General features: G+C 56.3%; 2 protein-coding genes and 1 long non-coding RNA gene across 4 annotated transcripts; 1 reads left to right on the top strand and 2 right to left on the bottom strand.

The window, feature by feature from the left end:
- Positions 1 to 209: 209 nt before the first annotated feature.
- On the bottom strand, positions 210 to 10,185 carry FDXR (ferredoxin reductase). Of its 2 annotated transcripts, none has more exons than XM_055304276.1 (12): positions 10,025 to 10,185; positions 9,181 to 9,278; positions 4,500 to 4,595; positions 4,165 to 4,287; positions 3,847 to 3,960; positions 3,392 to 3,493; positions 2,517 to 2,624; positions 2,187 to 2,271; positions 1,873 to 2,072; positions 1,619 to 1,790; positions 780 to 950; positions 210 to 638 (listed from the first exon to the last, which is right to left on the bottom strand). In XM_055304276.1, the coding sequence occupies exons 1-12, from the start codon at positions 10,101 to 10,103 to the stop codon at positions 508 to 510; spliced, it is 1,479 nt and encodes a 492-aa protein (XP_055160251.1). In that variant the 5' UTR covers positions 10,104 to 10,185; the 3' UTR covers positions 210 to 507. The 2 variants fall into 2 exon arrangements, with proteins under 2 accessions (XP_055160251.1, XP_055160173.1); XM_055304198.1 differs by having other exon boundaries at positions 1,619 to 1,802.
- A 469-nt stretch (positions 10,186 to 10,654) lies between these two features.
- Positions 10,655 to 11,112, top strand: LOC129503769 (uncharacterized). The gene is made up of 2 exons (XR_008663244.1): positions 10,655 to 10,815; positions 10,946 to 11,112. It is a non-coding gene; the product is annotated as an uncharacterized LOC129503769 (long non-coding RNA).
- Positions 11,113 to 12,899: 1,787 nt separating this feature from the next.
- Positions 12,900 to 26,967, bottom strand: FADS6 (fatty acid desaturase 6). Its single transcript, XM_055345812.1, is given in 7 exon segments — positions 12,900 to 14,466; positions 15,058 to 15,237; positions 16,210 to 16,397; positions 16,972 to 17,152; positions 26,163 to 26,329; positions 26,806 to 26,938; positions 26,941 to 26,967. Coding segments are annotated over 7 exon segments (1,026 nt in total). The 3' UTR covers positions 12,900 to 14,316.
- Positions 26,968 to 27,547: the final 580 nt, after the last annotated feature.

Here is a 27,547-nt window from a genome sequence, read left to right on the forward strand (position 1 = left end):
TGAGCAGAAGGCGGGCAGGTCGCAGCAGCAGGGCCAAGCCGAGAGGGACAGTGGGTTCCAGGCCTGGCTGCCAACCCCCCCCCCAAGCCCCCTAGAGGCCCCTGAGCCGGGAGCTGGCTCAGCAGCGCCACCTGGTGACAGGAGGGGTGCCGTGGCTGGAAGGTGACCCCGGGCCCCAAAAGAAGTCGCACATCAACCACTGGCCCTCCATTACAGCTGTTTTATTTCCAGTGTATTCCCGACCTGGTGACCCTCCACAGTCTGACAGGAAAGAGGCGGGAGGGAGGAAAGTCAGCCAGCGCCTCCACCCATCCCTAAGGTTATCTCTGGCAAAGCAACCTTCTGCCTCGAGGAAGTGCTCAGAGGTCCCTGGAAAAGAGGCAGCTGGGACCTGGTGCAGGGTGGGCAGGTGACACAGCTGTGGTGCAGAGTCCCGCTGACTGGCCCCAGGCCCTCTCCCGGGCCCAGCAGACCTTCTCTCCGTGCCAGCCGGGCCAGGATCTAGGCTCAGCGCCCCAGCAGCCGCAGCATCTCCTGGGGATCCAGCAGCTTCTCTCTGGGCTTCCCAGCACCCTTGCCTCGGGACACCTCCTCGGCATCCAGCTTCTCCCAGTCCGAGAAAGACACAGGCCGGACCCCTGAAGCACAGGGAAGATAAGTCACCACCTTCACCTCCTCCTCCTCTTCTTCCACCCCCAGCCCAATACACCTCCTCCCCAACAGTGGAAAGGCCCAGGGCTGCCCACCACGCCTCCCAAGAGCTCATATGGGGCCCAGACCTCGGCTGCTGAGCAGGGCCTCGATGGCCGCATAGCCAGGCCTGGGACCCAGTGGCAGCAGCCCGGCCTTCAGGTCCTGCAGTAGCATCTGGCCGGTGAGGAAGCTGTCGGTCATGGTAGTGGCAATGACCCCTGTGGGTCCCCGCTTCACCCAGCCGCTACAGTAGAGGCCTGGCAGGGGACAACAGGCTCAGCGAGGGGAAGTGGCTGGATGCTTCTGGCAAGCCTGGGCCCCCAGCACACATACATATGTGCAGACATACATGTGCACACCCATCTGCACACCCCAAGTCCTCCCGGCAGCCCGGTCACCTGGGCCCACTGTGGCCACTGGCCCACCACCCTGGATTCTTCTCCACCTATTTTTACCACACCACCCCTCCCACCTCAGTCTCCCTGTCGTCCAGGAGCTCCCTGAGGACAGCGGATGGATGGGTCTTGCCCTGCCACCATTCTCAGCAGGACCTTTGAAATATGAACTGGATGAATGAACGAGTAGGCAGGCATGTGGGTGTCTAATCAGACTGGAAGGTCCCTGAGGACAGGCACTGTGGTGTTCTCTAAGCCCAGCCCCAACACGGGGGCTTAGCCCAGGGCAGGCCTTGGTCAACTGCACGACTAAGTAAGCAGGCATATGAGGGCATGTGGGCTAGACGGGGCCTTCCCTCCCAGCTGGAGCCAGGAGGAGGGGGGCTGGGCCCCAGGATGCTGTCCAGGGACAGGGCCTGCTCTGAGCAGTTTCTCAGTGCGTGTCATTGGCCGAATGAACGGCCCCAGGAGACACCAGCCTCTCCATCCACCACCACAGTTTGGTGTTTTGCCTTCTTGCATCCTCTCACCTGGCACATCTATAACCCGGCCTTCCATATTGGGGATGACCCCACGTTTGGAGTCAAAGGGCACGCTGGGGTCGATAGGACGGCTCTTATACCCAACGCTGCTCAGTACCAGCCCACAAGGGAGGTCTTCCGAGTCTCCGGTGGGTACTGCGCGGGCGGCCTCACCAACACCCTGTGGAGGAGACTGTGGGCAGCACGAGGCTGCAGTGGGGAGACTTGAGAAGAGGGGTGTCTCTGGGTAGCATGAGACTCACCTCCAGTCTGGTGACTGCCAGGCGAATGCCAGCCGCCCGTCGCCCATCTGATGAGGGCAGCACCTGCCGGGGGCTTCGGAAAAAGCGGAGGCCCCAGGTGCGGGAGGCTGACGCCTGGCGGGCAGCCTCCTCGGCCCCTGGCCTCTCCGTGGCCGTTCGAAGCAGCAGCTCTGTTAGCCGCTTCCTCGGCCGGGGGACCTCTGTCAGCAATGAGAACATCTCAGGTCTGTCCTGCGTCACCGCCCTCCCCCCAGCCCTCTCTGGCCTAGACCATCCCCTCCCTAGGGAGCCAGGGTCAGGTCAGGGCCCCTCACCCTTGATTCTGTCCTGAAGGCCCAAGAAATCCGTCGGATCCAAAATGGGCCGGGTTCCTGGTAACTGAATCATCTCCCGGAGCTCCTTGGGGGTGGGAGGGGAGGGGAGGAGTTCAGGCCCAGAGCACTGTCCACTCCTGAGCCCACCCCAGAGCCCAGCCCAGAGGGGAGCCCCCCACTACCTACCACAGGGAGCATGAGGCCCCGGGGCCCTGCCTGGCTCCCCTTCTCCCACCTCAGGCGGCAGCCACTCTGGGGGGCTCAGTCCTGCCACACCCCCCCAGGGCAGGCCATCTCTTTGGGACCCTGATCCCCCTCTGGCCCCAGCACCTTAATGGTGAAGGCCACTTGCAGGGGTCCACGTCGGCCCACTATCCACACCGTCTTCACGCGACTCTGCCTCAGTACCCCCAGGGCAGCCGCTGTGATGTCTGTTTTCTGGCACAAAAGGAGGGCTTGCAGTCATCCGGACAGTGACCGCGCAAGGGGACTTTCCATTCGGTGGTTTTCCTATCCTCCGTGGGGGAGGGGGGAGGTCTGCAGCCGGAATTGCACCGCCGCGCCTCCTGGTGGCCGGATGGAGCACTGCCTCCAGCTCCGCACAGGGCTCCAACCACTAGCAGCAAACCAGGCTCCTGGTCTTTCATTCAACAAGTGTTTCCTCAGTGTTTAGCAAGAGCCCGGCACTAGGCAAGGGGCCCCGGGGGTGGGGTGTCAAAGGTAAGCAAAAGAGACATGGTGCCGGCCCTCATAGAGCTTCTGATCTGGTGGAAAGAGTGATAACTGGTCAAATATTCACGAGTAAGTACAAAATTGTGGTGGTGACAAGCTTTGAAAGAAGTAGCCAACTGAGAAGAAGGTATTACAGGGAAATGGACCCATTAAGGTGATACTGGAGGGCTTCCTGGAGGAAGGGACATCTGAGCCAAGAATTAAAAGATGAACACAGGTCAACTGGCAGGGTGGAATGATCTGTACACACTGAAGAGTTTTGTTTTGTTTTTTTTAAATAAAGGCCCATGTAGCTGGAGTGTAGAAGCAAAGCTCACGGGCTGCCTTTCAGAAGGCCACTGCCTGGAGTGTTAGGGAAACAGAGGCACTGAGCTCAGCATGGAGGGGAGGCCTGAATCTTGTAGGTAGCAGCACCCTCTCCTCCGTATGACCCCCTCTCTGCCACTCCCCCAGCCCCTGACCTGCCCACTCACCTCCAGGTACTCAGGTGGGGTCAGCAGGATCCGGGCCACATCCAGAGCCACATTCCCTTGCCCCAGGATCACAGCAGTGTCGCAGCTCAGGTCTGGCGCCAGCTGGCAGGGAGAGGTCTGGGTAGGGCTCCCCTAGTCTTGGCCCCAGTCAGGCTAATCTCAGCTCAGCCCCAGACACCAGCCGAGCCCCCAGGCTTCCCCACACCCAGAAAGCCCTCCCCACCTGAGCCTCAGCTGATGCCCCTTCTCTCCTACCCAGCCCTACCTTCTCCCAGAGGCCCTCCCTGGCTGACCTCCCCTCTCAGGCAGCCAGAGAGCTCACATCTCATCTCACTGAGAGCCTTGCAGTTTGGGACAGTGGCTCCCTCATTGCCCAGCTGTGGCATCCAAGAGCTGCCCCTGGCCCTGGCGGAGGGGTGGGGAGGAAGAAGTAGCAGAGTGCTCCTCAAACTCACCTCACGGTTCTCAGGAAGCCCGTTGTACCAGCCCACAAAGGCCCGGGCCGAGAACACACCGGGCAGCTCCTCACCGGGAATTTCCAGGGCCCGATGGTCCTCTGCCCCATAGCTCTGAGGAAAGACCCAGAGTGTCTGGCAGCAGCTAAGGGGCCAGGCCCACCCTGGCAGGCCTCCTCCCGGTTCCTCCTCCCCAGCTGCCATCCCCGGCCCTGCCCAGGGCCCTGCCCAGCAGTTTGGGCCTCTCCCCTACTGCCTTGCATCCCTCAGCAGGCTGCTGCCCTGCCCCAAGCCCCTTCCTCCCCTGCAGACACTCACCAGCACCACAGCATGGTAGGCTGCCTGCAGCTCCGGCACGGCCACGTCCCTGCCTACCACCACATTGCCACGGAAGGCACATCGGCCCGAGCGAGCCGTCTGGGTGAAGGTGTTGATGACATTCTGCAAGGCCCCAGAGGGGAAGGGGTTAGGGCCCAGGCACTCCAGGGATCCTGCCTGTGTCACCCCTGCCTCACAATGTCCCCAGGAAGGGAACCTGCGTGGCATCCACACAGAGGGCCTGGGATCACTCCATGCAGCCGGGGAGCCTCCCTCCCCTCCTAACCTTGACCCAAGTCTCCAAACCCCTCCTCCTCTGGCCCAGAGAGACCCACCTTCACCTCGGGGTGGTCAGGTGCCACGCCAAAGCGCACCAGGCCGAAAGGCACAAGCTGCTTCTCGTAGATGTCCACATGGGCCCGGGGGTGGTGCTGGGGAGAGGGTGGAAGCTGGTGGGGCCGAGGGAGAGGTGGGGCCCTATGGGTCCTCCCCTCCCCAATGGGGCAGCAGAGCCCAGCTCAGTGCGCTGAGGACACAGGGAGAGAAGAGAGGCTCCCGACTCCCCATCTGCCAGGAGAGCCGGACAGGAGGAGCGGGGCAGCACAGTAGCCCAGGCCGATGAGGCCAGACCTCAGGACTGCCAGCCCATCGAGACAGCCAGGACTCTGGCCAGCCAAGGGAGAGGCAGCTCTCCCGCCACTGGAGCTGTACCAGGGGAGCTTCTTCATCTACTTGGGCCAGGCACGACACACAGCCCTGGCCTCGAACCCTTCAATATTTCTAGAAACGCTCCACCAGTCTGATGAGCTGGGAACTTCCCTTTGAAATTCACACCCGCCTTAGCTCCAGTCTCCAAAACCATCCTGTTGGCAAAAGGAGCACAGGCCATGGGGCTGGGAGCACAGCTGAGGCTTTCAGGGGTCAGAGGGAGATGGAAGTGGCTCACTCTCAGTCTTAGAAAAAACAAGCTCACTGATCCAGTGGTTCCGTATTGCCTGCCCTCGGGAGCACTGACGGGGGCCATGGGGAAGGCAAAGGGTGGCGGTGGGGCAGACAAGTCTGGTCTGGCTCTGCCACCAATCAGCCTGGCCTGGGCCTCAGACTCTTCCTCCGTAAATGGGACAGAAAACAGCCCCCTCTCGCGTTGTTGGGAAGCATCCAGAAGGTCAGGGCAGTGAGAGATGTGGGGCCACAGGTCCAGCAGCTGGGGCTCGTATGGATGACACTGCCCTGCCTGCACCCCATCCTAGGCTCTTGCTGTGACCCAGTGGGACTCAGGCCCAATGGGACTCAGGCCCAGTGGGACTCAGGCCAAATGAGCTCCTGCCCTCCAGCTGCCCTCACCCTTACAAAGGCTCATGCTCACCTCCTTACCTTTGTCCAAATCCCTTCCTGCTCTCCACTCCACTGCCTGCACCCAGGTCTAGCCCCTCTCCATCTGCCCATCCGTGCCACCCATAGGTAGCACCCAAATCAACTCCCTCACGCCCCACTGATGCTGCATGCACGCTGCAGGGACCAAGCCCAGCCCCTCCGCTGCCAGGCTCTGTGCCACAGGGAATGTTTCTGAACTTCTCCTTAAAGAGCGAGGCCTGGAGCACTGAGCCCAGCACCTGACCTACCACTGAGTGCTCAGTCAAAAAGCTGCCCTTTCCTATTACTGTTGCACGTCACCGGCCTTGCCTGCAAACCTTCCCTGGCTGCTCACCACCCAGGGACAGAGTTCAAACTGCTTAGCCTAGTGGTCTGTGCCATACACAGCCCGGCTTTTCACCTTTATTGTCCTTTCCTGCCATGGATCCTTCCCCTCCGGTCGTGCTGTCCCATCCAAGGCCACCGCTGGGATCCTAGGCCTGTGGGCGTGTTTACTGGATATCTCTCATGGCCAACGTTGTATTCAAGCAACCTTCCCTTCTTCCCTAATTCAGCTCCCCTCTCCCTCTGGCAGTTCTTTCTCAGGGTTCTGCTCCCCTCTAAGGAAAACATTCTCTGTGGTGCTTCCAATGTGGGACCCCTCCCATCCCCCTGACACACATTCCCTGGGGAAGTCGCATCCACTCCCTCCTACGGCCTCAGGTTCCTGCAGAACTACTCTCTCCCCTGCCAGGACTGCCCCCTCCAAACCTGACAGCCCTGGACGACACTGCAGACCCTCAGAACCATCTAGATGGAAGTCAACTCCTCCTTCCCCCTAAACTATTTCCTCCTGCTCCTGTGTTCCCTCCTAACCCATTCACCGGGGCCCATCCCCAACTCCGCTCAATGCTGCCCAGTCACCCACCCTCCCCTCCTCCTCCCCACTCCCCACTGCTCTCCTGGCCTGCAGCCCTGCTTCCCCGCTCCACTGTCTGCTCTACAGGTCAAAATGGGGTGCTTGCCTAGAACCTTTCAGTGAAGCCAACTACCCAGAGCAGTGGGCTTCAGAATCCCCTGCGGTGTTTGTTTAAAATGGTTGATTCCTAGGATCTAGCCATGGAACCAGCAGTTTGATTAGGTCTGAGCTAGGCACAGAAACGTGCCTGTTGATAGGTATCCCCAAGGACTGTGATGGAAGGAAGGGAGGGGAGTAGAAAGAACCATGAGAAACTGCCTGCCTCCAAGCCTGGCTTCGGAGGCTCCCTGGATCTGGGCTCACCTGCCTCCTCCCTAGCTCTCCACCCTTACCCACAAGCCTTTCTTTCCCAACTCACTTGTCCCCAAAGGGGCATTTTCTCCCCTGCGGACCTGCATCCATGCAACTGTCTGTGCTGGGGACTCTCTGGCCTGCCACCCACCCCTTGTCCAGCTGGCAGCTCCTCCACGTGGACACCTCTTCCTCCAGGCTGGGTTGGGCACAGCTCTCCGTGCACAAGGCCCTCCACACCCTCCACCCCCAGTTTCTGCGCTTACACTATTAGAGCCTCAGAAACTATAAAACCCTCTTCCCTTCCACTGCATAAACCACGCCCTCCACATTAGGCTGTCATGTCTTGAGCATAGGGGCCATGTCTGTCCTCCTCACACCCACGTTCCTAGTGTCGAGACTACGCCTAGAACATGTCAGGGTCCAATAAATCACTGCTGAATGGATGGCTCAGCATGGAACTCAAGAGCAGCTCTGACCCATAAATACAGAGAACGGACTAGTGGGTGCCAGAGAGGAGAGGGTGGGAGGTTGTGCAAAATGGGTGAAGGGGAGTGGGAGGCAAAGGTTCCAGTTACAGAATGAATAAGTCACAGGGATGAACAGTACAGCATATGGAATACAGTCGATGGCACTGCAAAAGCAGTATATGGTGACGGAGGGTAGCTACACCTGTGATGAGTGTATCCCCATAACACACAGGCCTGTGGAGAATCACTGCTGAATACTTGAAACTAATGTAACATTGTGTATCAACTATACTTCAATTAAAATAAAAAATCTTAAATATTATTTAAGTAATCTCTACATCCAAGGTGGGGCTGGAACTCAAGACCCTAAGAACAAGAGTCATACAGTCTTCTGACTGAGCCAGCCAGGCACCCCAAAATAAATTTTTTTAATTAAAAAAAAAAAAAAAAGAGCAGCTCTGCCATCAGATTGCCTGCACTCAGATCCTAGCATCTTCCCTGTCCAGGTGGGACCCTAGGCAATGTCGCTCAGCCTTAGTGTCCTTACCTATGGAGTAAGAGTCATACACCTGCCTCAAAGGTTGTTGAGGGGAAAAGACACACTGTCCAGCACCTGGCTCAGCTCAGTGCCAGCGCCCCACATGTACTGCACATGTTCCTGGCTCAGAAGCACAGCCAGTAGCTTGGAACTCCCCGTGGGCAAGGACTGGCTTGAAACTGGCTCCTGTGTCCATCCCCCAGCACCTCTCACTAGGAAAGAGTGTGCTGGCTGAGTGTAGGACAGAGTCGTTGCTCACACTGGGGGCACTGAGAAGCCTGCCTGGAAGGCCCACTCCCCAAATTTTAGGCTCAGCCAGCAAGTGCACCTTATACAAAGCCCTCCAGGATCCCCCCCATGCCCCGTGAGAGCCCTGGCCTCTGTCCCAGGGCCCAGGGCTCTTCGACCACAAGGCAGTTGGTCCCTGCATGATCCTCACATGTGCCAGATCCTCTCCAGAGCCCATGACCTCCTTCAGTGAAGCTCAAATGCACCTTCTCCAGGAAAGACTTTTTGACTGACTGCACCTAACTCAGCTCCTGCTGGTCACATCTCAGTAATTAGCTCTTACACCTGTGTTGCTTGGAAGGCAAGTTATAGGTCACTTTTCAGCAGGGTGTCCAACCCATGCTGGTCTCCACGAGACCTCCTGGTCTTAACATAGCACCATGCCGTAGGCAAACTAGGACGATGGATCACCCTACCTTTTCAGTTTCTGCATATGTGTGTGTATAATTAACATATTCACCCTTTCTCCTATCTCTGCACAGACAGAAGACAGTCAGCCTAAGTCTCCCTCTCCACCTCCCCCACCACCCGAGGTTCTCCCTCCCTCTTCCCTCCTCCCTCCCACCCAGATCTGCCCAAGTCTCAAGGATAACCAGCAGCCTTGGGGCCCTGCCCACCAAAGGCCAACACTGTAAGCCTTGAGGCTCTGGCCTTGGGGTGGGAGGGAAGGGGGTTGGAGGGCAGGCTGAAAGAACAACATAGCATGGGGAGGGCTGACTTCAGGGACAGAAAACCCTGAGAAGAGGGAGTAGCCTTCAGACATAGGACATTGAGCACAAAGAGAGAGAAGAAGGGAAGATGAGAGGCAGGATAAAGTCACCCACCCTGCATGTTTGCATAAACTCCCTGAAGGCCCTGGCCAAGGTGGCAGAGCAGACCATCTGCCATTGACCACTTCTCCCATAGCTAAGGCCCTAGAGTGGGGAGCCCTGGATGTAGATGACAAAGTATACAGGGAGTGTCCGATCTACATGTACTGGGAGCCCTGTCCCCATCAGGGATCCAGGGGTGCTTTTAAAACCCAGAGAGGGTCGGGCTTGCCCTCGGGATTGGAGCAGGTGAATCATGGGAGAGAGAACCAGAAAAATGTGGCTTACCTTTAGCAGGTGTTGGGCGGTATAGAAGCCAGCGGGTCCACTGCCCACCACACAGATCTGGGGGGGCTGCTCCTGCGTGGAGAACTGCTGCCGGAAGCCTGATGGGGGGGCAGGGGGGGAAGGGATGGAAGGTCAGATCAGCACTTCCCAAGCCAATATCAGCACCAGACAGAAGCTAGAACTTCCCAAGCTTCACCTCCATTTGCACCCTCCTCCTCTTTTTCCTCAAAGCTTTGGCGTTTGCAGGGTCCCTTACTTCGTCTGAACCCCCAAAGGCTGTGTCTCAGTCCAGAGCCCCGCATCTCACCCACGAATTTACTATGCCCACTCAATAACCCCCATCATCCCTGAAGCTGCCCTGCACAGTACAGCATCTTGCTTTACAGGGGTCCTTACCCACCCAGTTAGAATACCACATCCTTCCAGCGACTCCAAGTCATCCCCACCCGGCGCTGTGGGTGTCCTCTGATCACCCACAGCGCCGGCTGCACCTCTTCGCCTCACTCTCCCTCCGCGGAACACCGTATTGTCCCTATGGAGCCCGGTGCTTCCTATAGACCCCTGTTTCACCTCGGACCTTCAATAACCCCCATGCACCCCGCCTCACACCTGTGCGCCTCACGGTCTCCCCTTCTCACCTCTGTGGCTCACATTTGACCGCACAGGCCCCCACGTGCCCCCGTGCCCCACGCCAATCTCGTCGGCGTGAGTGCACCGCTCGGGTCTCGCCCTGGTCCCCTCTCGCCCCTCTCCAGCCCTGCCCCAGCTCCGCTCGGATCCCCGCACTTGGCGCTCGCAGGCCTCCCGCGCCCTACAGGTAGGTAAGTGCCCTCCTTGCTCCTACTCGGGGTGCTCCCGGCGGGAGGCGGCCGGGCCCGACGCCACGCCGTCCAGGGCCACCAGCGCCAGCAACGCGGAGCCATGGCTGGGAAGAGCGACCAGCCGGAGGACAGGATCGCGGAGACGCCCCGCGCTGAGCGCGGGGAGAGACCAGCTCCGCGCGGACTCAGGCCCCGCCCCCTACCCGGCCCCGCCCCTGCGCGGCCACGCCCCCTACGCGGCCACGCCCCCAACTCCCGCCTTCCGCGCTCCGGGGACGCGCCGCGTGGAGGCCACGCCCCCATCCCCGAGAGAATCCCGCCCCCCAAGAGAAGCCCGCCCGCGGATCCACCCCCTTATCGCTGACGGCCCGCCCCCAGGACTTCGGAGCCGTCAAGACTTAATAAATGTCTCCCCAACCCAATCATCGGGAGAACGAATCTCCATCGCCGTTGCAATCCCGCCCGAAGGAGCGAGCCAATTAAGAAGGAGCTTACTTTTCTTAGCCCCTCCCCCTCGGAGACTCCCGTCGCTCTCTGATGACGCAGAGCCGGCCCCCTTTGAAGGCGTACCCTCCGCGCCCGGGCCCGGTTTCTTCCCAGCCAATCACGAGTCAGGTTCCCTGCCCCTAGCGTGACCACCGCGGAGTCCGGAAGTCCGGGAAGAAAGGGCTCCTGCGGGGACTTTGGTCGCACCTGCGTCGTCTGCAGGTGTGACCCCGGCCGGATGCTGTTCGGTTCAGGTAGGGGGAGGCTGCTGAAGCCCTGGCCTCGGTGCAGGAGTTCAGGGGGCGCAACTAAACCTCAGTAATTAAAGGTAAATAATATGTTAATACATTTTAAGAGGTCGAAACTGATGCAAAAAAAAATCCACGGTGACCAAATATATATAAATATATGTTTTTATTTTTTAAAAATGTTTTAAAGATTTTATTTATTCACGACAGACACAGAGAGAGAGAGAAGCAGAGACACAGGCAGAGGGAGAAGCAGGCTCCATGCAGGGAGCCCGACGTGGGACGCGATCCCGAGTCTCCAGGATCACGCCCTGGGCTGAAGGCGGGGCTAAACCGCTGAGCCACTGGGGCTGCCCAAATATATATATTTTAAAGATTTTATCTATTTATTTATTCGTGAGAAACCCAGAAAGAGAGGCAGAGACATAGGCTGAAGGAGAAGCAGGTTCCCTATGGGGAGCCCTATGCGGGGCTCGATCCCGGGACCCCCGGATCACCACCTGAGCCAAAAGCAGATCCACTTGAGCCACCCAGGGGCCCCCAAAATTATATATTTAAAAGACGGGATCCGTGATCAACTCTGACCCAATAACCTAAGGCCAGCTTCAGCTTCCTTTTCCCCATGGTCCCTCCCGCCAGGCACTTCCTTGGGGAGGCCTTCCCTGACCTGTCCTCTCCCACACTGGGTTAAGGCCCCTGCTTGTCCCCTGGCCGCTCTACTTTATCGCATCATCGCTTATTACACTGCCTTACCTTTTTTTTTTTAAGATTTTATTTATTTATTTATGAGAGACACACACAGAGAGAGGCAGAGACACAGGCAGAGGGAGAAGCAGGCTTCACCCAGGGAGCGGGTTGTGGGACTCATCCCGGGTCTCTAGGATCAGGCCCTGAACGGAAGGTGGTGCTAAACCGCTGAGCCACCCGGGCTGCCCCTGCCTTAACATTTTTTAATTGCCTTTTTATTGAACCCTAACAGAAAAGTGCACAAATCATACATATACTATTTGATGAATTACCACAAGATGTCGGACACGTGCCTCTCTTTGTCACACACACACACACACACACACACACACACACACGGCTGAGAAGTAAACACTGTTCCTGGTTTTTACCAAGTCCTTGTATTTTGTGCCTGTCCCTCTAGACAAGGGAGGGGCTTGTACGCCAAATCCTAACCCACCACCCGTTTTCATGCTAGTGCAAGCTAATGGTTTTTCCATCCTTAAATGGTTAAACAATTGAGAAGAATAATATTTTGTGGCCTATGAAAATGACATAAAGTTAAAAAAAGTAAGTTTTATTACAACACGGCGATGCTCATTTCTTTACATATTTTCGGAGGCTGTTTTCACACTTGCCTTGAGTAGTGGTGACTGACACCATATGGTCCACCAAGCCCAAAATACATATTATCTCGGGACACCTGGGTGACTCCATAGGTTAAGCGTCTGACTCTTGATTTCAGCTCAAGTCATGATCTCAGGGTCGGGGGATTGGGCCCCGTGTAGGGCTCTGTGCTGGGTGTGGAGCCTGCTTGAGATTCTCTCCCTTTTCTTCTGCCCCTCCCTTCCCTTCCCTCTCAAAAAAATGTTTGCCATAAGTTCTGAAAATGTTAGCTATCGTCATCACCATCATCAATATTATCACTTCCCATATACCTCTGTAAATTAGATCTTAGGTCTCTGTAGAGTCTCTCCTATCACCCCCTCCTTCCCTCTCAAACCCCATTGCATTCCCAGCCCACATCCTTAGAGTGACAAAATGGAGCCGCAAAGAAATCAAGTGTCTTGTTCCCAGGCTCCTGTGGTACAGCCAGGTCTGGTACGAGGGCTGCCCATTCCCCACTCAGGCCCAGATCAATAATAATGAGTCCTTGGTATGGATTAGGATGGTTTGGGTCATTAGCCAGGACTATGCAATGGGACTTTTTCTAACATTGCATTTTGTCATTTGGAGAATAAGCAGTTTGATTAATCACATTCCCAGACCCGAGGGCCACTTCTGAGCTGCTAATGCATTTCAAAAGAGCAGCAGTAACGTAGAGCAAAGCGGCCAGCTGGGGAGGCTGCCAACCCTTTCCTGTTCCAAGAGGGCTGCTTGGATCCAGAACTCTGCTCTATCAGCCTCCCAGCAAGAAACAGTTGGCACACTCAAAAGGGCTGATTGAAAAGAGTTTAATGAAGGAACTTCTTACAGAGGTGTGAGCAGGATCCAGTGGATGGTGAAGCCCCCCTGGCTAGCAACGGCTGGAAGCCATTTCCACCCAGGGCCCGAAGGAACAAAAGGAGGAAGCAGTTTCAAAAGTAGTGAGAGCTGTGGGAAAGGGCACCGCACAGAAGCAGCTGTGGTCTTTGGTGGAGGAAGGCAGGGTGGAGAAAGAGTAGGGTAGGGAATGGATCTAGGGGGCCAGAGATGGGTTCTCCACCAGGACCAGGCTGACAGGACGGCGTGGCCTGCTGTCTAACCCGTCTGCCCATCCCAGTGGCTGCATTTAGCCTCCCCAGCATCAGAGCCAGCATGCCCTCCACCCTGTCCAGGGCTTCACTGAAAAACAAGGCAGTTGTGTGCTAAAACACGACTTGCACGTTTGCAACCAGAGATGATTTTGCCCCCTAGGGGACAGTTAGTTGGCAATGTCTGGAGACATTTTTGATTGTCACAACTTGGATTCCTGGCATCCCTGTGGTTAAAAGCCAGGGATGCTGCTAAACATCCTAGGATGCCCAGGATAGGGCCCAGTGACAAGGAACCATCTGGCCATAATGTCAATACTGCCAACATAAGAAACTGTGCTTTGGACTAACTGCTCTGGCTCCTGTCATAGGCCTGGCCTCTTCTGTCCCTCCCTCTGCCTCCAGCTGGGCCCTTCCTTGCGCCCTCTCATCCAGCCACAGGTTAGGGTGGCCCCCAGCCCTCTCTCCAGGCTGCCCACTTTGGGCTGACTCTCAGTGGTGTCTTAGCGCGCTGCCTTCTTCCTCTGGCTGGCATCGGTGATTCTCTATATCCCTGCCTCCCTCTCAGGCGGCAGGCGCCTGTTCACAGGCGAGCCCTGCTCCTGATTCCAAATCCTTGTATCTGCACCCTGTCCTCCGCCATCTCCCCTCAAAGGCCGCCTGTCCTCTAGACCCTATGCCCATCACCCCCTCCAGCCTTGACTACCTTCTCAGTAATTTTTCTCTTTGCAATTGATAGTTCTTTTGGGTCCAGCCCTTCTAAACATCATGGAACAAAGCAGATTTTTTCTCAAGCTAGCCAAGGTCAAGCTCAAAACTATTTACACTCTTATTTATGCCCTTAGTTCCCCTGGAATGCTCTCCCCACAAAACACATACACTTGGATTTCACTAATGGTGCAGGTCTCGGGAGCTGCTGAGCCTGTGCCTTGCAGAGGCTTCTCTGGCTGAGAAACCAGGAAAGTCTGCCAAAAGTAGCCTCTCCCTATGCTCCCCAGGGAGAGGGCTCCTTAGCAGCCACTGCAGTGGGGAAGGGCCCAAGCCCTCCTGGACGGAGGGAAGGCCAGCAGAAGCAAGGTGTGGGCCAGGGAGGGGGTGCAGGGTGACTGTGCTGCCCACCCCTCACTGCAGTCCCACCAGCTCGGTGATGGGAGGGGTCTGTACCATGAACTCCTCATAACGACTGAGAAACAGCCTGAAGCGAGCCAGGTAAGAGTCCTCGTTGTACGGCAGCTGCTTCTCATGGAGGTACTGGGACACCACGGGCTTCACCTGCCAGGAGATGGGCAAGAGAGGCCACTGAGCCAAGACCCCCTCCCCATGGGGAGCCCTTCCTCCTCTCGGCCCCAGCTCCTGTCTCCTGGTACCATGATGCTCTGGAGGAGCTGAGGGGCAGCAGGGGTAGGTAGGATTCCTGCCTCTCCCCTCCCAGCAGGCAAGGAAAAGGGGTCGGGGGCTTCCCATCAACATCCCCGCACCCAGGGTGCCCAACTCCATGACAGTCCTCCTTGGCATAGGGAATAAAAACTGGGGCTCCCTTTGACCAAGCACATACTGTGTACCCAGCATTTCAGGTCCATCTCCTTTCATCCTTAAAGCCTGCCAGCAAGCACTGCTTACTCTCATCTTCCAGATGAGGAAGCTGCAGCCCCTCGACATTCAGTTAACTTGTCCAGAGTCACCGTGGGAGTAAGAAACCCACACGTCTCTGATCAGAAACGCACACTGCTGCTTGTGCACAGGGCTGACCTTCCAGGGTACTTCAGACCAGGCCAGCCAGGGGGCCCAGGGTTCAGGTGGACCCTGAGGGTCACCCCCCTCTGCCCTCGGATAGTCGGTTCATCCAGCCCAACCCCCACCTACCTTCAGGCACATATTGTCAGAGAGCCGGGGGAAGAAGTGATGTTCCACGTGGCAGCTGATGATGGAGTGGCCAAAGGCCCAGTCCAGCACAGGCAGCCGCGGCAAGTTCAGCACGCCCAGGCTCATCATGTGAATCCGGGGGGGTTTCTTGTCCCGGGAGAACATGGGCAGCCCAATGTGCTGTGACAGACACGGGGGTCACACCCTAGGGCTGGGCCGGGCAGCCCTGTACCTCCCCACCCTGCCCTGGACATCCTCACCTACCACTTGGGGACCCAGTGTGTCCTTCTGCCTCCCTCACTCCCACTCTGGCAGGACCCAGAGAGGTGAGAGGAGGCTGGGACTCTTCCGCCTGTGCTCTGAACTCAGTCTCACCCATCTCTGGGCCTCTGTCTCCATCCGTACAAATGAGGGGCTTGGCCTGGATGCCCCTTGGACCTCATGGTACTGACATGCCCACTACTGCCCACTGCTTGCTATCATGCCACTATGCCTTTGTCTCGTCCTGGAGAGACCCTTCCCTGGTTTCTTTGCACTAATCACAATCCTGCTCAGCGTTCAAGATCAAGTTTGTGCACCCTCGTGCAGTTTTTCATTCAACAAGTATGGATAAATGCTTCCCCTAAGGGGTTTGGAAGTGAATGGAAGCATCTGCACTAGCAGGACAGGCAGGTGGCAGGATGACTCCAGCAGCAGTACACTTTGAGATGAAGTCATCATTGGCTTCATGTCCAGGGAGCAGGGTCACATCCCTATGGAAATGACCCTGGATCTGAGTACTGAGCCCCTGGTCCCCCATGGAGACCTGTCTCGGGCTCCTCCAGCCTCGTGGCCTGCGCTGGGGCCTCTGTAATGGCCCACGGCTCATGTCATTGGGCTTATCACAGTAAGTGCCCCGAGGGCAGGAAATGGGGTCCTTCTTAATCACTTATCCCTCCATAGCACCTAATCAAGTGCCAAAGGCGTAGAAGTTTTAAATCTTCCATCCACCATCCACATGTGAATGGTAGCCAGTGTTGAAGCGAAGCAAATTCTTTACCTGATAACCCACAGAGAGTTTGGGGTGGAAAGTGGAGGAATGAATGCTCCTCTCTCTCCCTAGAACACTGAGTCTAGCGGGGGGGGGGGTGTCTAGTGTGTGGGGGGGCTCACCTGGAAGATGTTCACATGGAGGTAAGGGTGGGCCAGCAGGGATCTGGTGGTGAGCATGCAGAGCAGGGCCGAGCCAGGGCTCCTGAAGCCAGACACGTTCAGGAGCGCCCAGTAGTGAGCATAGAGGCCCAGGGAAATCAGGCCCAGCGACCGCGCAGCCGACCTGAGCTCCACCTTCCTCAGCCGCTCTGCCAGAGGGAGCAAGACGTAGAGTGCCGGGGTCAGGGGAGGGCAAGGTGCTGCTCCGACACAAGCCGGCTCCATGCGGCCCCAGTGCTGCTAACTAGTGAGCTAACTAGGGCCAAGAGTGCATCCACACAGTCCCAAAAAGTACATCCACCCATTTTCTGGATATGGAAGCAGAGTATTAAGCAACCTGACCAAGGCCACTCTGCTAGTAAGTGGCAGGGACCCAGGGCTGGGACCCAGGTGTGCTGCCCTCCTGCCCCTCCTTCCGCCGTATGATATTGCTCCCATGATTTTAACATGCAGTGTAACCTGAGGCATGTGCAAAGTATTTTTATATGCATGACCTCACAGTGCTTTCACACCACCCTTGAGGACCAGGTGAGAACCTGAGTCAGAGTGGTTAAATTACCTGCTGATGGTCATCAGCCAGTAAGTAAGTGGCAGAGCCAGACTTGGCCCTGGGTCCAGGGCCCTTCCACCCTGCATGGCTGTCTCAGGCCTCTGGGAAGCCAGGAGGGGAAGTAAGGAAAGCGGGAAGCAGGTCGTGCCAGGGCACAGCCCTGGCATACTCACCCACAGCCACCAGTGGGGTTATGATGGGGATCAAGAGAGGAGCCAGGAACATGTACACATAGCGGTTGAGGCAAGGCAACCTCCACGTGCTTGAGTCCCCCAGGCCCAACACGTTGGTGTAACCGTGGTGCATCTTGACGTGTCCATACTTGGCGTACTCTGCACTGAAGGCAGAGCATACCTGGAGGAGGGGCCAGAGAGGGCACCGGAGTCCATGTTGGGCACAGTCAAGCAAAGCAGGACCTTTGCGAGCCCTGAGAACACCCACCATCCCCGGAAGCTGCATTTCCAGGGCCTCCCTGCCTCACACCCCCCAGCTACCCACACCATCAGCTCGCAGGTATCCATGACCACAGGGTGGCAGCCAGTCAAAAGAGCTGCACCCACTCAGTGTGGCGATGCTAAGTGTTTGGAGGTGGGAAGCAACTGGGAAGCCCCAGTTGCCACTGTGCCACTGACCACCCAGGCAAGCCTGCAGGCCTGAGGGGGCCGTCAGGGGGGTAAAGCTCTTGGCACCCTATTGCAATTACTTTGTGCCTGTTTCTCTTGGAAACCTCCGTATCTTCAGAGCACTGCTTTGCATTCTGAGCCCCTGGCAGTGTGGGGAGGGGTGCAGGAGTGATATGTCCCTGAGGGTGGCGACGAGGACCAGGTGCCCCGGTGGGGGCTGAGTGTGAACTGCTCCCCAGGGCCGACTCCTCTGGTCTGCGCCCTTGTCCTCATCCTCATGGGATTCTTCCAAACTGCCCAGGAGCCGCAGCGGGACAGCAGTTCTGGACTCGAGGAGGCAGTCGTTCCAAATGCAAAAGCAGCACTAAGGTGTTTCTTATGCAGATACATGCAAATTAAAATGCAGATGTCAGCCTCCTCCAATATTTTAATCAGGCCAGAAGATTTTGCTAATTTTGTCGAAGAGGCCGCCTGCCTGTTTCCAGAACACCAAGAGTTTCCCAGTTGAGATCACTGTGAGCCTCGTGAAGAGAGAACAGCCTTCACCGAGTGCTCAGTGTCCTGCACCTCACACGTGTCATCTGTTCATCTTCCAAGCCCAGCGGGTCAGCGGCCTTATGATCCACCCTTGATAGAAGCAGAAACCAAGACAGAGAGAGGCCACGTGACCACCCCAGGTCACCCAGGGAGGAAGGCGGCAGAGGTAGGATTTGAACCCAGAATCCACCCAAGACAAGCCATCAGACAGACCCCTGAGACGAGCCACCAACTGCAAGGCAGCGGGTTCCCGGGCTCTGGATCCAGGCAGCAGAGGCAAAGCCAGGAGAAGACAAATCAGGAAAGACATTGCAGAAACTTGGACTAAAACGGCACGAAGATGTAACCGGAAGCTCCAGCCAAGGACACCGAGGGGCACAGCAGGGACGCTCCACGGAAGCTGTACCGCAGACAGACCTGCCCAACGGGCACAGCCCGGCCCCGGAGGCAGGACGAGGGCTCTGCTCTCCAGGGAGGTAACCCGCCCAGGGATGGGTTGTGCTCGCTGCTTTTGTCACCTGTTTTGACATCTCTTCCAGGCCTTCGGGTCTCCAGAGCACGTGCCCACTGGGGCCGCATGGTTGGTTCCAGTTCCAGGCAGAGGCTTCCAGCCCCTGGCGCGAGGAGCTGCAGCTGGGGGCCGCTGGGCCGTCCCCGGAGGCCAGCCTGCCTCTGGCTGAGGCCTGCGAGCGTGTGTTTGGAATCTCAAGTTCTACCCCATGGAACTTGGAAGAAGCAGCTTTTTTTTTTTTTTTTTTTAAGAAACCATATATATTTTTAGATTTTATTTACTTATTTGAGAGAGAGAAAGCACGAGCAGGGAGGAAGAGGAGAGGGAGAAGCAGACTCCCCACTGAGTAGGGAGCCCAATGCAGATGCAGCGCTAGATCCCAGGACCCTGAGATCATGACCTGAGCCGAAGGCAGCCGCTCCATCAACAGAGCCAGCCGGGCGCCCTAAGGTAGGTGTCGCTTCTTCCTGTGGCTATGCTCTGTGCCCCTCAGGAAGAATTAATTAAGGGCCCCGGTCTCTTAGCAGCACCCAGGCACTGCAAGTGGCCAGAGTGTGCACGGGGCAGGCACCAGGGCACGTCCTCTTGACACTTCCCTCCACTCAGCGTCAGGGACCCCAAGTATCTCCTCATTCACCTATTCCTCCACTTGGCTGTCTGCACTCGGAAGCACCCTCAGACCTCTGCCGAGGGCCAAAGATAGTTAACAGCTAAGGTGGTGGTTTGAAAAAACTGACCCTTCAAATAGGTAATACATTTATATAATTCAGAATTCAAAAACTATGCAGTTACAGCTCTTCCTACCTCAGTGAGGCCCCAGGTCCCCACTTTCCTCCTGGGAGGTCCTTGATCTCTTACGTGTCCTCGAATATTTTTTTAAAGATTTTATTCATTTACTCATGAGAGACACAGAGAGAGAGAAAGGCAGAGACACAGGCAGAGGGAGAAGCAGGCTCCATGCAAGCAGCCCGATGTGGGACTCGATCCCAGGACTCCAGGATCACGCCCTGGGCCAAAGGCAGGCGCCAAACCACTGAGCCACCCAGGGATCCCCATGTCCTTGAATATTATTTTTTAACTTTTTAAAATATTTTTTTTATTTTTTATTTATTCATGAGAAACACAGAGAGAGAGAAAAAGTGAGTGAGAGAGAGAGAAGCAGGGTCCATGCAAGGAGCCCAAAGTGGGACTTGATCCTGGGTCTCCAGGATCATGCCCTGGGCTGAAGGCGGTGGCTCTAAACCACTGAGCCACCTGGGCTGCCCTTTTATTTTTTTAAACAAACAATGACCTGGCAGTATTAAAACCCATGGTAATAAAATTATGATGCAAAGTTGGGATGTAAACAGGTCATTCTACTGGATTGGGAGGGGAGGGGCAGGACAAGACAGGTGATGGCTGCAGGCTGTTGGAAAAGGAATGGGGATGGGACAGGCAAGAGGGACAGATCCGGGAGGAGCAAGAGGGATTAAGGGCTATGACCAGGTTTCCAGCTTAGGGTTTAGGGCATGGTGGGATCACTGCCAATGTGGGCACAGGGACAGGGGGCAAACAAGCATGGACCAGATGGGACGGAAAGGTGCCTTGCTGTCCCGGACCAGCTGTCCTGAGGCAGGACAGGCCCCGGGCTCCCTCCAGGCCCTCTCTCACTGATTCCGAGGAGCTGAGCAGCCCCTTCATGTTGGCTTCAGGGTGGTGGGGGCCTCTTGGGCTCCCCGGGCCTCAGCAATAGGTTTGTCAGATAAAGTATAGGACCCGCAGGTAAATTCAAATTTCAGATAAGCAACCAATTCTTGTAGAGTATATCCCAGATGCACCCCTGGGCTCTACCCACTAGGTGCCAGTAACATGCACACACGCATGCACACACACACATACACACACACACCAGTCACAACAGCCAAAGATATCTGGAGATATTGGTCCTATCCCTGCCATGTGCTCCCTGTGCTTTCTGTGCTCTCTCTGTGTTCACACCCTACACACCACCTGGTTGATGCCCCTGTCACATTCCACCTGCCCTGATCCCTGGCTGCACATTTTAAGGGTGAGCAGCCTTGGCCAAGTGACTTAACCTCTCAGACCAGTGTTTCCTTATCTATGAAGTGAGGGTAATCACAGCTTCCACTCACAGGGAGGCATCACTACTAAATGCAACAATTCGCATAAAGTACACAATAAGCACCCAGTAAGTGTCCGATGATATAATCGGGAATTTTATTATTTCCATGTCATTCATGTGTATCTGTTTCCCCACCTGACTATGAGCCCTTGGGGAACTAGAAGCGGGTCTGGGTCATTGTTGTGACCCCAGCACCCAGTGGAGGACTTGTCAGGGAGGAGCAGCTCAGTGATGTGGACAACACTGCTGGCCCATTGCCACTCAGCCTGGACCGACGCTGTCCCAGCCCCGGAGCACCCCCTCAAGCAGGGTATCCTCGCCCTGCTGGGGAGCCACTATCGTGCTCATGGGGAGTTTGCCCTCTCCTCCCCAAGCTCCTCCCTCAAGGCTGCAGTCCTCACACTCGGGCTGCCATCCACACATGACTCCCTGGCCCTGCTCCAGGGTCCTCTGCCTCCGAGGGCCATATGCAAGGCCACCACGGTCCCTGCCACCAGGAGCCGGGCCTTACAGACCAACGGGAGTAGGGATTGCCACGAGACCCTCTTCCCAGAGTCCTTGGGCTTATCTTTGAGGAAGCTACACCAAAGCTGAGGACAGTGGGGTGGGGGCTACTTGAAAGTCCATTTTCCAAATCTGAACATGGTAAAATGGCAGAGATACACAATCACACACACACACACACACACACACACACACACACACAGAGTCCACATGTCAATTTCCTGGTCTGGCTACTGAAGGAGACTCATACACATGTAACTTGTAATAAATATAAATGTTATATAAAAAGGGGCACCTGGGTGGTTGGGATCAAGCCCCACATCGGGTCCCATGCTCAGTGCAGAGTCTGCTCATCTCTCTCCCTCTGCTCCTCCCCCTACTCACACACACACACTCTCTCTCCCTCTAAAATAAATAAATAACATCCTTTTATAAAAAAGATTTTATTTATTTATTCATGAGAGACACAGAGAGAGAGAGAGAGAGAGACAGAGACACAGGCAGAGGGAGAAGCAGGCTCCATGCAGGGAGCCCAATGCAGGAGCTGATCCCGGGACCCCAGGATCATGCCCTGGGCGGAAGGCAGGCACCAAACCACTGAGCCACCCAGGGATCCCCCAAGTAACGTATTTTTTAAAAAAGGATATAAATGTAACTAATGGGGAAAGCTGGGTGAAGGGTACCCTGGATCTCTCTGACATATTTTTGCCACGTCCTGTGAATCTATAATTATTTCAAAACTAAAGTCTGTTTGTTCACAAAAGTATATTTTGTACTACAGATCTAGTCTTGCCCTCTGAATAAATTTTTAAAATTAAAAAAATTAAAAATCACAGTCGGGCATACTCAGACCGATGCCCCACAGGATTCGGGTGGGGACAGAGAGCCACAGTCGGGTGGCTGTTAGAGAGACAGCGCAGAAGGTAATGGCCACACTGAACTTGAGAATCGGGCCCAGGCTGGGGCTTCTGAGCTCTACATCGGACTCCAGCAAAGGTGATGACATTCCCCTATGTGACACCCCTTCCCTCAGGGCAGAGCCAGCCCCCCCCAGTTTCCTTGGATCAGCTGTGACCCCACCCCTGCAGCACAAAGCCAACTTTTAGAAGGAAGGTTTGAGGTTGAGACATACTAAAGAGCTTAGTACTGGATCGACCTGTTCTCTCCCACTCAGGAAGCAACTTTTTTTTTCTTTAAGATTTATTTATGGGCAGCCCCGGTGGTGCAGTGGTTTAGTGCCGCCTGCAGCCCAGGGCGTGATCCTGGAGACCCTGGATCGAGTCCCACATCAGGCTCTCTGTATGATGCCTGCTTCTCCCTCTGCCTGTGTCTCTGCCTCTGCCTCTCTCTCTGTCTCTATGAATAAATAAATAAAATATTAAAAAAGATTTATTTATTTATTCATGAAAGACACAGAGAGGCAGAGACATAGGCAGAAGGAGAAGTAGGCTCCCTGCAGGAAGCCTGACCCCGAACTCGATCCCAGGACCACGGGATCCCAAGATCACGGGATCAAGACCTGAGCCGAAGGCAGATGCTCAACCACGAGCCCCCCAGGTGTCCCTACTAAGGAAGCATCTTGACTGTGAGTGAAATACAGAGAAGTCCGTAAAGCCCTCGGATTCATTGGGGGGGAGGGGGGCGTTGATCCTTCTCAAGCTGTGGGATTAAAACCAAGGACTGCCCTGCCCACCCCATCCTGCCCCCACCCTCCTGTGGTCTCATCACATAACCTAGGACAGAGGGGGCAGGTGCTCTTGGAGGGAAAGCCAGGACCATCACTGGACTGGGGAGAGGCTCAGAGGCTCACCAGCAGGAGGAACAGAACGTTCTCACGTAGACCAGAAATGGGAAGCTCACTCTAGTGCGGGTTGGGTGTATGACTGGGGATACCTCAAAGAAACAGCCACAACTGGAGTGTCACTGTGCTGTCCCTCCTGCCTGCCCCTCCCCCCAGATCCCAGCGGTCAGAGAGGACCAGGCCCCTATCCCACCCTGCAGCTCAAGCCAGCGGACCTGGAGACAAACCTGGCCAAACCTGGGTGCATGGGGACACCAAGGACACTCACTGACGCCCTGGGCTACAGACCAGAAAACTAGATCATTCTATAGTAAGGACACTTACACACATGGAACTTGTAATAAAGTTCTTGAGGGTGAAGGCTGGGGTGGAGCACAGGTGGCCAATGAGAGGAGGATCAAAGAGAGAAGACTACAGGACACAGCAGAAGTGGGGAGTCGGGGGTCCAGGAGTGTCCTGGGCAGCGAAAACACATCCTCACAGAGAACAGGTGGTGGGCAGCAGATGTGCACACACACACTCACACACTCACACACTCAGACCTGTCCAGTTCGGCAAAATGCATGAACTTTTCTGTCAAACACAAACAACAGGGGGATCCCTGGGTGGCTCAGCGGTTTAGCGCCTGCCTTTAGCCCAAGGCATGAATGATCCTGGAGTCCCAGGATCGAGTCCCATGTCAGGCTCCCTGCATGGAGCCTGCTTCTCCCTCTGCCTGTGTCTCTGCCTCTCTCTCTCTGTTTGTCTCTCATGAATAAATGAATAAATAAATAAATAAATAAATAAATAAATAAATAAATAAATAATCTTTTAAAAACACACACACAAAAATAAAAAAAAATAAAAAACACAAACAACACTAACAGACAAGAACAGCGAAACTGCTAACCCTCTCCTCGAGGCTGACCACATGCTCCCTCCAGAAAAAAGGAGCAGCGCCAACACTTGGGGAGCATCCAAGAGTCAGTCGTATACCCTAAATCCAGATCTCCGAGGTCGCATTTAATCTTCGCACTGGCTTCGTCAGGCCAGTGATGTTATTATTTCTGTCTATTAGATGAGGAAGCCAACGCTGAATTAAGTAACTTGCCCAAGGTCAGGCGACCAGTGGGGCTGGGCATGTGACTTCAAAGGTTGTGCCCCGATGCTGGGCCCTGCCAGAGGATTCCGCTTGGCCCACTAAGGCCAGGGGTATGGGGAGACCCCCGGCAGGGGCATGGCCAGAACCAAACCACTTGTGACGTGTCCAGCAGCAGTCAGGACACGGAGGGGAGAACCACGCCTCCTCCACCACAGGGGGCTCACGGGCCTCTAGATAGGACCCTCCACTCACTGGCTTTTTCCTGGACCTTTCCCCCACATCACCTGCAGAGTCATCATAATAACTACTGACAAAACACCTACCAGGAGCTCGACCTGTGCTACGAACTGAACATACAAAAAAACAAAGGTGAGGCCAGGCCCTGGGGGCCTGTCTACTAGACACTGTGATTCCCTGCCACTCTTCAGCGAGGAACCTGGGGAAGCTGGGGAAGCTGGGGAAGCTTCTCAGTAGAGGTGTCCTCAGCTCCCTGCCTTCTCTCGGCATCCACCATAGCTGCCTTGTTCCCCAGAACCGAAGCCAGGGCGTTCTCAGACTTTGGTGGGTATCAGATTCACCTGGGGAACCTGGTACATAGGGTGGCCAGGGCGCTCTCTTCCAACAAGCCTGGGCCTCCAAGTCATTCAGCTGCACAGTGAAATTTGATCTCTGTACAGTCAAATTCTCTTTTGTAATAGTCCAAAATCCACAGCACTCACTCATCCTTAGGTGCCCCCAGGGCACCTGGCACTCAGGACAGCTTTGAAAAGTTCACACAGAGCTAATCCTAACTGCTATGTTCCCCACTTCTCCCCTGCCCATGATTACAAACAAGGGGGCATCTGACCCCAGCTCCAGGCCTCAGAGTCTGGCTAGCACCAATGCCCAGGGATCCCTGGGAAGGGAAATAGCTTGAAATGGACCCTGAGGATCAGGAACCTGTAGGTTCCTCTTGTTCTTAGCACTTTAGAAACGTGAGCAGGGGGACATCTGGGTGGCTTAGTGGTTCAGCATCTGCCTTTGGCTCAGCTCATTATCCCGGGGTTCTGGGATCGAGTTCCTAATCGGACTCCCCACGGGGAGTCTGCTTCTCCCTCTGCCTGTGTCTGTCTCTCTCTATGGGTCTCTCATGAATAAATAAAATCTTAAAAAAGAAATGTGCACAGGTGGGAGAGGAGGGGAAGGGTAGAGAGGGAAGATGGAGAGCACTAGGTAAGAGATGTATAACTATAATATGTCATCTATGTGTCTGTGCATGCGTGTTTAGGTATAGAAACCTTCATAAAACTACATCAAGTTAATAACTGAGTTAATTGGTCATGGTAACCAGTGGCAGAAAAGCACTGCTTGGGGCCAGCTTTCATATTTGTTCCTAAGGGATCTGGGTGGCCAGGCAAAGGTCTACCTGGAAGGGGGGGCGGAAGGGGGTAGGTTCCACAGAGGAACTGGAAAGGCCTGACATCAACGCAGAGAGAAGGACCATCTGGCCAGAAACCTCTGGCTTTGCCCGCAGGTGAGAAGAGTGAGGCAGAATCGGGAGGGAGTGGAAGGAAGTCAGGGGAGGCTTAAGTCAGGAGAGGAGGGTGTTCCTCAGGATGGCTTGGCCATCGTCAAGCGTCAGAGGGGCATGTTCTGGAGTTGGGACACTCTAGGCCCCTGTCCCCTCTCTCTTTCGTGGCTGGGGTTCACGTTTTCCTGTGAAACCAGGAGGCCCCAAAGGTGGTAGCCAGGGCATGTGTCCTGCTAAGAGGAGGAAGTTCTGTCACCACTTGGTCCAGTGCTACAGAGAGGCTAGTAGGTGCCCCCAGGAGAAACAGGGGTGCCCAGGCCAGGTGCACTGCCATAAGTGGACTCGAATACATTCCTCACGCAGCTCTCTACCCACCAGTGAAGCCCCCTCTCAAGGGCTTAGGGCTATGCACACATACACACACACATGACTGTAGAGCATGCTGCACACTTAGATACACATACCAACAGCTGCAGTGGCCTGTCCACATAGGCACACACAGCTGTGCACACCTGCATGTTTCCATGGAACAATGAGATTGCAAAAGGAAAGAAAGAAAGAAAGAAAGAAAGAAAGAAAGAAAGAAAGAAAGAAAGAAAGAAAAAGAAAGGAAAGAAAGAGCAATGAGATTGCCAACACAGTACCCGTAGTCACCCTCACCCCAGCCAGGCTCACCTCCACGAAGAAAAGCTCCCAAATCTTGTTCCAGCGTTTAGACTCTGTGAGCGCACCGTGAGTGGCCAGGTGGCTGCCCTTGACAGTGAGTGTGTAGTGGCACACACCCAGGATGGTGATGCCCAGCCCAAGGACCACGACATTCTCGGAGCGAAGGCATAAGAACCCTGTATGGAGGAAGGAGAATGGGGATGGGGGGCGGGGGGCAGGCTTTTCCTCCAGCTCTTGGAGATTTGGGCCCAAACACCCTGGCCCCAAAGCGGGCTGAAGCCCTGGGGGCTGCCAGAGGCAGCAGCGAGGCAGGTGCCCTTCAGGGGAGGTCCAGGGGAAGCTCCATCCCTGGTGTGCCCCCGTGGAACATCCTCCCCTCCTCCAGTCCCTCTCATCCCTCTCAGAATCCTCCCTCCCCCTCAAGCCATCAGGCCTTCCCCCTCCAGCGCCCCATTCTGGGGACGTAAGGCAGGACACTGCAACTAGACTTTCGGACTTGGGGCGAACCGTCCTTCCTGGGGTCCCCGCAGTACGCACATCTCCCCCAGGCCGCGGTCCCCAGGGGTCCCCATCTCCCTCGCCACCGTCCTAGCCCGCGGCCCCCTCCGCGGCCGCAGCCCGGCCCCCTGTCGCCCCGTCCCGTGCCCCTCACCGGCCGGCAGGGAGAGGAGGCTGAGCGCGAGGATGGCGCAGTCCACGCCGTGGCGCTCCCACCACGAGCTCGCCCTCTCCACGTCGCGGACCAGCGCCTCCAGCTCGGCCAGCAGCGCCTCGCCCCCGCCGTCCCCCCGGGGGCGCCCCGAGCCGGCTCCATGGGCTCCGCCGACGCGACCCAGGAGGAGTCGGGGACGACGTGCGGCGCCCCGCGAGGCGCACGGCGCGAGCAGGGGAGGGCGGGGGCGGAGTCACGCGCCGGCTGGGGACACCCGCCCTCGGTGTCACGGTGCGCGCCGGGCACCCGAGCGCCTCCTGCTGCGCCCCTCGGCGACCCGGCCTGGCCTCCCGGGGCACCGGGCACGTCCCGAGGAGGAGGAGCCGGGCGGATGCGCGCGGCGGGGAGGCCCCCCGGGGCGAGAACCAGCGCCGAGACCCCATGGAGAGCCACCCCAGGGCCATCTGACCGCCTGACCTCAGACACCGTTCCCGCAGCGCCCGGCGTCGGCCGTAGCCTCTTAATCCTCCAGCCTGTGCCTGTGTCTTGGGAGCACTTGGCAGATGCTCCCCGCGACCCGGGCGCGCCTCCAAGACTGCCGTCCGTCCGTCTGTCCGTCCGCCCGCCCGTCCGCCCGCAGGGCCTTCCTCCCCTCGTCACCCTTGTTTAGGCCGCTTCCTCCGCAGCCAGAACAGTTCCTGGCACAAAACCGTTTCTGAAGTCTTAGGACCAAAGGTTCAAG

This window comes from Nyctereutes procyonoides, unplaced genomic scaffold, assembly GCF_905146905.1.
Source record: "Nyctereutes procyonoides isolate TBG_1078 unplaced genomic scaffold, NYPRO_anot_genome, whole genome shotgun sequence".
Lineage (NCBI taxonomy): Eukaryota > Metazoa > Chordata > Mammalia > Carnivora > Canidae > Nyctereutes > Nyctereutes procyonoides.

What these genes read in the sequence shown, in the direction of transcription:
- FDXR (XM_055304198.1), bottom strand. Translation starts at nt 10,103, where the DNA reads ATGGCTCCGCGTTGCTGGCGCTGGTGGCCCTGGACGGCGTGGCGTCGG. An exon ending in CCGCCCAACACCTGCTAAAG is followed by an intron (nt 4,596 to 9,180) that starts GTAAGCCACATT and finishes CCCTCTCCCCAG; the next exon opens with CACCACCCCCGGGCCCATGT. An exon ending in GGCCCTGCTCAGCAGCCGAG is followed by an intron (nt 639 to 779) that starts GTCTGGGCCCCA and finishes CCTGTGCTTCAG; the next exon opens with GGGTCCGGCCTGTGTCTTTC.